General features: G+C 33.4%; 4 protein-coding genes across 4 annotated transcripts; 2 read left to right on the plus strand and 2 right to left on the minus strand.

The window, feature by feature from the left end:
- The first annotated feature begins 2,933 nt into the window (after positions 1-2,933).
- LOC140801705 (uncharacterized) lies at positions 2,934-8,172 on the plus strand. Its single transcript, XM_073156947.1, has 3 exons — positions 2,934-3,266; positions 3,884-3,896; positions 7,748-8,172. The coding sequence occupies exons 1-3, from the start codon at positions 3,070-3,072 to the stop codon at positions 7,964-7,966; spliced, it is 429 nt and encodes a 142-aa protein (XP_073013048.1). The 5' UTR covers positions 2,934-3,069; the 3' UTR covers positions 7,967-8,172.
- LOC140801704 (uncharacterized) lies at positions 4,043-4,719 on the minus strand. Its single transcript, XM_073156946.1, has 2 exons — positions 4,603-4,719; positions 4,043-4,511 (listed from the first exon to the last, which is right to left on the minus strand). The coding sequence occupies exon 2, from the start codon at positions 4,495-4,497 to the stop codon at positions 4,291-4,293; it is 207 nt and encodes a 68-aa protein (XP_073013047.1). The 5' UTR covers positions 4,498-4,511; positions 4,603-4,719; the 3' UTR covers positions 4,043-4,290.
- A 764-nt stretch (positions 8,173-8,936) lies between the features above and the next one.
- On the minus strand, positions 8,937-9,342 carry LOC140801703 (uncharacterized). Its single transcript, XM_073156944.1, has one exon. It carries the CDS (start codon positions 9,252-9,254, stop codon positions 9,042-9,044), a length of 213 nt encoding a protein of 70 aa, XP_073013045.1. The 5' UTR covers positions 9,255-9,342; the 3' UTR covers positions 8,937-9,041.
- Positions 9,343-10,725: 1,383 nt separating this feature from the next.
- LOC140802117 (uncharacterized) lies at positions 10,726-11,044 on the plus strand. Its single transcript, XM_073157553.1, has one exon. It carries the CDS (start codon positions 10,743-10,745, stop codon positions 10,953-10,955), a length of 213 nt encoding a protein of 70 aa, XP_073013654.1. The 5' UTR covers positions 10,726-10,742; the 3' UTR covers positions 10,956-11,044.
- Positions 11,045-11,365: the final 321 nt, after the last annotated feature.

Below are 11,365 nucleotides of genomic sequence, written 5' to 3' on the forward strand. Positions count from 1 at the left end.
AAAAGAAAGGGTCGAGTTATAAAATATTTAAAGACGAGATTATGAATCACAAAATAGGTAAAATATAGAGTGTGATTTATAAAAATTCTTAATATAAAAAATCTAATTATATACCACTCTTAGATAAGAGCACACAACTTTGAGAAAGCCAGTAAGCCACTACTGTAATTTAATAATTGATCTTACTAACTCATAACTAAGGCTAGGTTCATTTTGATCCATAAGTTTTAGTTCATTTGTAGAATAATTTACCCCAACTTTGTTCTTTTCATCTCTTTGATCAAGCTTTCTAAGATAATTAGAGATATAACTTTAAACGAGAAGATAGTTCCACATATTATTTATGTGAAACTATCTATTCATGATAAAGGAATATGATAATTATACTTAGACCTCATAAATTATTATTATCTTTTATATATTTCTTCCGAACTTTTTTTATGACATATAGTCTGCATTAGCTATCGAAAATGTCTCACACCCTTACATCATAGATGAAAAAAAACTAAGAAGACCAAGATAGCTCCTCACCAAAAATAAGAATATTTTGGTAACTAATATGCTATCTCCATTCTTCTTTCTAAAATATAAAAGTAAATATATCATATAGCTGCTCCCATGGTTTATGCGTGACTACTTATAAATAGAAAATATAATAAATAACTAATACAATTCGAAGTGTACTTAATAGTATATTTTTTTACAGAATAAATCTATTTTTAACTTTTTAAACATTGGTCACATTTATTATTATTATTAGTAGTAGTATTATTTTTTGGAGCTTTCCTTTTTCTTACTTTTTAAAAGGTATTAAAGGTACTTTATCCCTTACATCCACATCTAGAAGGATGCAAACGACAAGGAAAGTTCACCTTACAATGACATGAATAGTGTTATACTCATTTTGTCTAGAAAAGCTATTTTTAATATATATATATATATATAGTATTTGATTATAATACTATAATAAAGATTGCCATGAATAAATAAAAAGGATAAATAGAGCTAAATATTAAAAATACTCTTGATGCTTTTAAAAGAGTAATTGTTCTTTATTTTTATTTTCAGGGTATTTTAGTGAATATTTATGTTAATTTTAATCATGGCTAGGTCTGCTCTCCTTTATTTTAACTCCAAGTTAGAATAAGAAAATATGAATAAATATTCGGATATCCATATTACTATTAATACTATAGAAATATTAATAATGATATTACTTATTCGAATTTGTTGGTGTTCTACTATAAACTGTGAATAAATACTTGAATAAATACTTAAATATATAATTAGTTTTGATAATTAATTTTTAACAAAAATAGTATCATTAGAATGCTCTCATCGATATCTTTAAAATAAGTCTAATATTAAATTATTTAAGTTATTTTGAATATTTTATTTTTATTTTGTGTAATATAATTTTGATGTTTTTAATTAAAAAAATAGTAATTTAAAATTAATTATGAAACTATTGAATATTAGTCTTATTATAAGATATCGATGATTTTTTATTAAAAAATAATAATATTAAGAGGACTTATTAAGTGATTTAAAATATAATATATAAATATATATATACATTATATTAATTAAATAATAAATATGGAGCTATTCCTTGGAGATATTCTTAGATCACTTTATTTGATCATTCTAGGGGTAGATCATAACCGTAAAACACTTTCAAGCATCCAAACCCTAGCCACCTTCTTTCACCAGTAGCTACTCTACCTTATGGCCGTCCACCACCACCATTGGTCGTCCGCCAACCTCCGACGACCGTCGCAACGTCGAATATTTACTATTTTGCTCTATTCTGACCTATCTCTACTGTTTTATTTTTAACTTTTCATTTCGACTCCAATTTAAGTGAAACTAGAGCCATTAGAACCATAACTCGCGAGACTACCTCTACCTAAATTTTTATAATTTTATTACATTCAGATCAACCCAAATCTAATTCATAATAAATAGTTCCTTGAGAAGGCCTAGCTAGCTAGTACGAGAACAACAAGACTAACATAGATTATGAAGCATAACTTGAACATATGGCAAGAATAAAACTTTTGCCAAGAAAAAAAAAGAACACTATGAAATTGATCCCTTTATATAATTATAGGGAAAAGGAGAATTATCTAGTGAATAGTAATACAAGCCAAGCTAACTTTGTAGCTTTTATAACTTCTTATAGACCATCGGTCACAGAGACCACCGACAAGAAACTTTGTAGCAACCTAGGAGCATATTAATAAAGCTTTGCAATAATTCTAAAATACAAATGACGAATTTAGATATTTTAGGTTTTAAATTTACAGAATATTCATTATCGCCGTTAGGTTAAGTTTAACTTAAGTTCGAATGATAAATATTGATAAGATTGGATGTATATAATAATAAAAATAAAACTGAGATTATGTTTTTAAGAATTAAATACATTTTACCCTATGTACTTATATTCAAAATTATTTAACCCTTTGTATTTCAAAAAATCTCATATCAATCCTGGTACTTATGATTAAAGTCATACTTTAGTTTTTCTGTTAAATTTAATTAAGTATCATAGCTATTTTGATAATTTGCTGTATTATATCAAGATCCTCGTGTCTTCTCTAACAAACACTATAAAAGTATTTTGGTTATTTTGACGTCATTTAATTAAGTTTAATAAAGAAATTAACGGTTTCACTTTAGTCATAAATATATTAACTAGTTTGAGACTTTTTAAAATACACAGGAGCAAAATAAGTTTGGACATAAATATAAGGAGGTAAAATACATTTAACTTTTTTTTTAATCAATTTACACCCAAAAAAATCCCCCCCCCCCTACAAAATCACTGGGCCCACCCAATCCCATTCAAAAAGTGATTGGAAAAGAATACGAAGGCAGTGTGAGTGGTAACCACACTCGCAAGGTTTTGGATCTCCTCGAATGCTTTGATTCCTTTCCTCTTTCGCTTTCCACCGCATCCGCTCACCTCCCCCACCCATTTCCTTCCCCTTCGTTCCCGTATAAAGTTTTCTATCCATACCGCCCCGAGGAGTAGAGCAACTCCCCGTCTAAGTGTTTGCGGAAATGTCTGACTGGGGTCCTGTGTTCATTGCGGTGGTTCTGTTCATCCTCCTCTCTCCTGGTCTCTTGTTTCAGGTCCCAGGCAAGAGTCGGATAGTAGAGTTCGGCAATTTCCAGACGAGTGGTGTCTCCATTCTCGTCCATGCCATTATCTACTTTGCCCTCATTGCCATCTTCCTGCTTGCCATCGGCGTCCATATGTACCTCGGATCATGATCGCATGGAGATGTCTTGGTTTTGCGAAAGGTTTGCCTTGGGGTTGATTCTCAAGTAGGATAAATTGGTTGTTCTTTTTCATTTGCATTTGCATTTGCATTAGAAGTGTTTGATACTTTGCGTGTATGGAAGTTCAATAAGAGTACTCTGAAGTCTGCCGAAGCTTATGGCTTTTAATGTCAAGAGTGCGTTGTTGGAATCAAGGTTACTGCTTGAGATGAACTATTATGGAATGCAGATTAGGATATTTTGGATTTATAAGTAATTCAAATTTGGAAAAGACTCACAAATTAGCTGGTTTTAATCTTCTTAGATTCTTACAGTAAGGCAAAACTTCTCTCACAGCAATACCCAGTATTTAGCACTACTATCAGTACCGGTAGAGAGGGAAGCTTCCCATGATGGTTACTTTGTAGAAAATGACCCAAAATAATCTTCTTTACAACAAGAAATAGAAATTCGTATGGAATCAATGATCATTAAACAACTGAACCCAATTGTGCCGATTCTATCTATTTTATTAATTTTCATGAACATTCAAACAAATTTTGATGGCTAATTGGATGAAAGATACTTAAGGATGAGATAAACAATACATCAGTGTCTCAATATTTGTTACGTTTCCTCCTTTTGGATTTCTATGGAGCTTATTATTTTAGGATTGCAACTAGATGATTCCTCAGTATATCGTATATATATGCACTGCAATACAATACGTCGAAACACAAAGTACAGATGGTTCACAAGAACAAATGCAATGTGAATCAAAGGGTAATTACTGCTTACATAAACAAATTAGTTACATATAAAATGTGCATACTAAATTAAGTAGCATTTGCTTGCAAGTAACAGTGTTTTGGTCCATATTTTCTATTGCACTACAATCTTAGAAACTGTTTTTTTTTTCGGGTGCAATTTATGGAAGCCAGCAAATAAGTTGTCAAGTAGCAGTAAATTGCCAAGAACAATTGCTATAGTAAAAGGCTAGGAGTGGCCAAAGTTATCACCTTAGATATAGAGATGGGCTTGTAAGATAACAAGGAAAAGCATGAGGAGCAATCCAAAGATGATGGCATGAGCCAGAATGGAGACCCAACTTGTCTTCATGTTTATGAAATCAACTGGTCTGCTCCTCCCTGGCATCTGAAGGATAACTCCAGGGCTTAGGAGTGCAAACAGAGCTGAAGCAATGATAGGGGCAGCCCAATCCTTCATTCTCTCTTTAGTTCCTGCAACCAAGGAGTCAAAGACTTAGAGAGTACTATAGAGAGAGGGAAGGATAGTGTTGAGATGAGGAGGCAAAGGAGGAGGAGGAGGAACATTGGATGCCAAATGCTATGCTCACTGCCACTGGTGAGGAAGGGAGGGAATCAGGAAAAGTTGTGCAACAAGTCAGTCATGCCAAGGAATCAACCTTTAATTATGTGAAGAATTTCCTTAATGATGTGTTTAATAATTATCTAATGGTGGATGGATAGATAGATAACATTGTAAAATTTCCTTAATGACAATGGGCCTGGAAAACTGCCTTAAATTATGGGGAATGGAATGTCTGAAAATTTGTCATTTGTGTCAAAAGCTATCTCTGTTTATATAAATATTCCCCTTTGATAATTGATTGCAGGAGATTGGATTGTGGGACATAAGCTTCTTGTGAGTGTGAAAGTTGATTATTAAGTCTAAACACTATCAAATTACTGTTGGATGGCATTACTTTTGTCCATTCAAGAATCTTTCCACCATCATACTTTACATTAAAAAAAATGGCATATTCATTGTAAATGATCATACAATATGTACCACATGACTGTAGGTTGACTATATTTATTATCTATGTGGTCTTAATTTGTGAGACTTAATCCATTGTATGTTTAAGATGGTAAATGATGAAATCTATTAAGTCACCTTTATCATGCCTGAACTATTCCTAAATTCAATATAGACTCCGTGATTTATTTTTCATGACAAATCTACTCCCTTAGCTATAAAAATCTTTGAAATGCTCCTTCTAGATGTTTGTTATCCATCACATTTCAGTAGAGATAATTTTGTTATTATTTTAGAGGAAAGAAAGAGAGATAAATTGATGAAATGGCCTGAAAAATGTGTTAAAAGAATGAGGTAGTGTAAGTGGATTAGACAATAATTTTTTAAAAAGAAATTTTTTATTACTTAACCACTACAAGGTAGCATAGGAGCCCAAAAATTCCAATCAACTACTATAATAGACACATCGTTTACTCAAATTATGATTTGATACTTAACTCAATAGCATACTTAACTCAATAGCTCGATTGATAGTTCGACAGTGTAGTGACGTAGAGTAACAATAAGACAGCCTAGAGCGATGACCAAATGATATTTAATTTAAAATAATAGCTCAACTACTTGATGTAGAACCTAAGCATAAAATCTAAGTATTTTGTATTTAAAATATTATTGAACGGGTGAGATATTTAGTCCATTGGCCTTGGGTGAGTGTTTGAAAGAGGGAGAGAATCAATTATTACCCGGTTGCTAAGGTGTCAGAAGTGCTTCTCGAACAGCCCACGTTTCAGCTTTTAAGGATACTTTTGGAAGGAGACGGCAACGACTTGATTTCTGCGAGGGTGGAGGATGGAGACCCCGTTATTAACGACATCATATAATGACTCGTACGGAATATATGCTAAAATTATATAGTTTAGACCTTATACTATTCCTTAATTATATTATACTTTTTTTTTTCAAAATAATAAACAGAGTGAAGGAAATATAATACAGCCATCTAATCGACGTCGTATCTTAGACTTCCTTTTTAATTCGATTCAAAAAAAAATTCGAATTTGTTTTTTAAATTTTTTTCATCGCACCACCGACATCAAGTACAACATTCAAATTTTAAAATCCGTGTTGTGTTGGGAATTGTAGACGATGTTGGCTCGTATATAACACGAGACAGCAGCCTCACGTCCCCTTACATTTTGCCACGTGTTTACGTCGGGCACTAGCGCACTATTCATTGGCTAGTACAGCAATTAAATATTTTAGATTTATTTTTTCTTCATTTTTGCAAATAACCACATGTATTCTTACCTTCTATTGAAATTCACCCTCTATTTTGCATTCCGACCCCTATCTTTAACGCAAATTTGTCTCTTTGCTGTGCTTAGGACACTCATTTCTTTCAATTTAGTTATGTTTTCTTTTCAAAGCATCTAATTTTAATTTTAGTGTATTAAAATTATTAAAATAGAAATGAGAGATTTATAAATTTTTACCATCCCTCTAAATTCCTACAACTTTTTTCTCACTTCTTGCATTTATATTTTAATTACTTTAATTCTTATCTCATATTGCCAAGAAAATAAAGTGCCCCATTAGACTATTGAACCAATCAAAATGTTAGATCTCTCAAAAATAATTTATAAGCCCTATCTACTCTCCTTTCCTAAACTCTGTCAGGGAGCAATTTGCATGAAAAAGCCTTATAATTATAATATTAATAATTTTGGGTCTCTTAATTCTTAAATGGTAAATTTAAATATATATCTTGGCAAAATAAAAACATATATTTTGTGTAGTATTTATATATATAATGCATATCGTTTTTTTTTACTAGATTTAGATGTATACATTAAAAATATATCATGATCTTTATATAGTTTTAAGATGTGGGAGTTTTTTTTTTATAAAATTGTTAGGACTAAATGGGTAAAAGAGGAACCGCGAATAATACCGCAACTAAAGAGTTTAAATTTGTATTCTTAATATTTATAAATTGAGTTTGCTATTAGTTTTGTTAACTAAAATTTAACCAAAAGCCTAGGTTAACTTAACAACACTCAGGACTCTTACTTAGATACCCTTACTCAATCGAAAATATATTACTTAGCCCAAAATACTATATTTGATCCAAAGTACTCTTGCTAAAAATATTTCACTCAAAAAACCTTATCAAAACTAAGTAGAGGAGAAAGAATGTTGGAGGAGAACTTAATTTAATTCTTAGTTGAATCTAAATTGCTCTAATGGAGAAGATAAAACTCATTGTGGGAAATAGAAAAGAATGCAGTAAAAAATAATTACTTGCAATAGACAAAATATTCTTATATGTTCAAACTGCGTTCGTGTTAACCTAATTTAAGATATTTTCTATACATATTTCCTATAATAGAGGGTTCAATTTATTTGCAGGTTCGGTTTATAAATATTGAAAAATGTAGGTTGGAAACTATAAATAGGTGAAATGGATTTAAATGTTCCCCGTAAAATTAGCACATGTGTTTTGCAATAAGTATGAAACTTAGGTGGTTATTTGCAAGCTTCCCAAAATGTAGCAGATACCAACATCCGGGAATGCAGACGATCTTCGAATTCCAGATTCGAACCGTCTAAAGAGAGGTCTCTTCCCATTTCCCAATCCCTTCTTATTACTCCGAAAGAAATATTCCCAATCTCTCTCTCTCTCTCTCTCTCTTCTAAGTCTCCTCCAATGGCGGATTGGGCTCCGGTAGTGGTGGGGGTGGTGCTTTTCGTGCTCCTATCGCCGGGGCTCCTCTTCGAGCTCCCAGGGACCCACCACCACGTGGACTTCGGGAGCTTCCGGACAAATGGGAAGGCGGTGTTCATCCACACCCTCATCTTCTTCGCCGCCTTCACCATCCTCATCCTCGCCCTCCACCTCCACATCTACACCGGCTAGGGTTAGGGTTTTCTATGACTACTCTCTCTCTCTCTCTCTCTCTCTCTCTCTCTCTCTCTCTCTCTCTCTCTCTCTCTCTCTCTCTCTCCCCCTTTGCTTTTTTTTATGAATGTGATGTACCGCAGGGATAGCGTAACTGAGTTGTTCTGGTTTGCTGGATGCTATGTTTTGGATCATGGATGAAATAGAGGAAATTACTGAACTTATTACGTGCCTTTTTATTTGAGTAATTGCTACTACTATTAAATAAATCATCAAGGTGTCCTCTGAAACTTAACAAAGTTCTCCCTTGTAGTTTAATAATCTTATTAAAGTTTCTCCCTCTACTTTATTTTTTATGTCGGCAGTCTAATTGGGGGACCATAATCCTATTATTTTCCACAAGAAAGAGTTCATTTAATTTCAGTTGCAAGAAGTAGCTATGGAGTTGACCAAGCTCAGCCTTGGCTAGAAATAAAATTTATTTCTAGTCTTAATTTTCTTATTTAGGCTTGGCTCGGCTTAATTCAAGCTCAAATTGCTCGTTTATTTCGACAATTCTAGTTGCAACTTCTATTTTGCCTACTTATAACCTAATCAATCGGTCCAGTTAGAACATCAGATGTCTATCAACACAATAATTATATTTATTTAACAAAATATACCTCTGTTATTACTTTGTAACTTACCAATTCTTTTGATGTAGATTTATGAACCAATTCCTTTGATGCAGATTTATGAAGAATAATGAAGTTGATGAAGGTTCAACTGCAATTTGAACCTTATGTTGGAATCCATATGGCCCTATGGATTATCCAACCAATAAGCTATGCTAGCTACTTGCAATTCATACTTATCCAACAAACTAAAGATTCCAACCAGAAAACAAAGTAATGAAAAAAAAATTGTTTTTTTGTTTTTTGGGTTATGAAATCTCATAGTCAGGTCAATTCATCTCTTAAATTATCACATAATAGAAGACCTAAATTCATGCATAAATGGATTGTCCACTTCATGATGATGATAACTTATAACTCTGCAAAGTAAAAAGAGAAAGCATATATGCATGCACATTTCAAATGTATTCCAACTTTGATCAGGCTGCACGAACATGAACTCCAATTGCAATCACCAAGATGGTCATTAACACAAAAAAGATGATACTATGAACCAGAATTGATATTCCACTTGTATACATGTTCCCGAATTCGACCACCCGCGTCCTTGCCGGTAGCTGAAACAAGAGGCCAGGCGAGAGGAGGATGAAGAGGATCACCGCGACGATCACCGGACCCCAATCTGTGCTCATATCTCTTCTTATTCAGCTTTGTATTCAAGAAGGAAGCTGTATGAATTCTATATATACTTCTCTCTTTTGATGATGAGAAGGGAAAGAGAAGTAGGAAAGAAAGACGGTGGCTTTTGTGTTAATTGGAGTACATGCAAGCTTTACACTAGTTAGGGCACTTTATTACTCACCACCTAATGCTTCTTTTCTCAAAGTATAATGGGAATACAGCACTAGTAGATAGAGCTGAAACGTTAGATACATTAATCTCTTGGAAGCTTGTGCTAAAGATGTCTGAAGTAAAGTAAGATTAGCTTTTGATATGGCAATATGGAGAAAAAGGTGAGAGGTTTATGATTCCTTTCTTTGCTCTGTGGAGTCCCAGAAAATATAATCCTATACTGAACAAAGCTTTGTATGCATAATAAAGCCACATCATAATTGTAACTCAGTGATTTGATCCTATTACCCACCTTTGTATGGTTCATTTCTAATCGTTTTGTGTAATCTATGACTAAATCTAGAAGCTTATAATATATATAAAGATTTGTATGAATAATATCTTTAGAGAAGTTCTTAATTTGTAACTCATACCCTGTACTTAATAATATTTATTATCGAAAAGTGGTTCAATTATTATGACCACAATGGAGCACCATCCAGAAGGACCATCCTGCCACTTGCCTATGTTGGTTTGGTTTCCTTTCCTCTTTAATCCGTTCCACTCAAAATTTTGCACCCCGACTATTAATTATCAAGATAATGACCCGGTTTACTTATATTTGTATGATTAACAGTATAATAATTATGTAGAAAAATTTATCTAAACAATAAGGGATCAAAATAAATCTTTTCCTAGCTATAGTTGTGGTCATAGGAGAGATCGAAAGAGCCGAGGGACATCGTACGTACCTTGGGAATATTTTTGTCGTGGATAAACTGCATGAGAAGGAGACATGTATGTACTCAGGGGCAGGGCAGCACATTTTCTTGTACTTTGATTATATTATTATGTTATTCTGATTGATTAAGGGTTCAATTAATTTTCTTTTAATTAGATTTTCTCAGATTTAATTTTCTTTAAAGCCACCATCGCTGAGAAATGAAAATTTTCCTGCCTCCCAAAGAAGAAAAAGAAGAAGAAATGGTAGAACTTTGCAGGCAGGCATGCATGCATGCATGCACGCATAAATATCTCTACATAGAACACTCACCTGCTCATCTAAATACTTTTAAAACATAAAATAGAATAAAATTTTAAAATAACCAAGCATTATCTGAATAATAGAAGAACACAAGAAAAACAAACTAATTTAGAGTCCGCCACGTGGCGCAACGAGTGCCGAGAAGCTACCATAATGAAGCTAACACTCTCCCTACTCTCTTTCTTTCTCCCATTTAACCAAGTCTCCATCTCTTAATTAAAGAGAGAGAGAGAGACTATAAGAAGAAGAAGAAGAAGAAGAAGAAGAAGAAGAAGAAGAAGAAGAAGAAGAAGAAGAAGAAATCATGGTGGATTGGGGTCCGGTGGTGGTAGCGGTGGCTTTGTTCGTGTTGTTAACACCGGGATTATTCTTCCAGGTTCCGGGGAAGAGCGGAGTGGTGGAATTCGGCAACATGCAGACGAGTGGGCTCTCCATTATCGTCCATGGCGTCTTCTACTTTGCCCTCATTACCATCTTCCTCATCGCCATCGGCATCCACGTCCACGTTGACGAATAGTTTGTTATAAACTTGTGCGCATGTGTCTTTCTTTTCCTTTTGGTTTCATTGTTGTCCTTTGAAGTGAATTATTTTGTAATTTATTTACGTCGACCGTATGATATTCATATCTTCCTTGCTGAAACACACACACAACGGTCTACTTATTCAAGGGATACAAAGATAAAGATTAGATTATATATATATATATATATATATATATATATAATATAATGTAAAGGTTCATCTCTATCTGATCCCATAAATACAAACCCCACACACCACCGCCTTAAGATCAAATCCTCTCGTCTTCTTATCTGCGAATAAGACGAGACCCACCGAATTAAATGCAGAACTACCTCCCCTCCTCTAACGGTAATTAGGAGTACGAGAGAGAGAGAGAGAGAGATCTAATTTCACTTACAAAGCGG

Source organism: Typha latifolia, chromosome 15, assembly GCF_019914945.1.
Source record: "Typha latifolia isolate L0001 chromosome 15, TyphaL0001v2, whole genome shotgun sequence".
Classification (NCBI taxonomy): domain Eukaryota; kingdom Viridiplantae; phylum Streptophyta; class Magnoliopsida; order Poales; family Typhaceae; genus Typha; species Typha latifolia.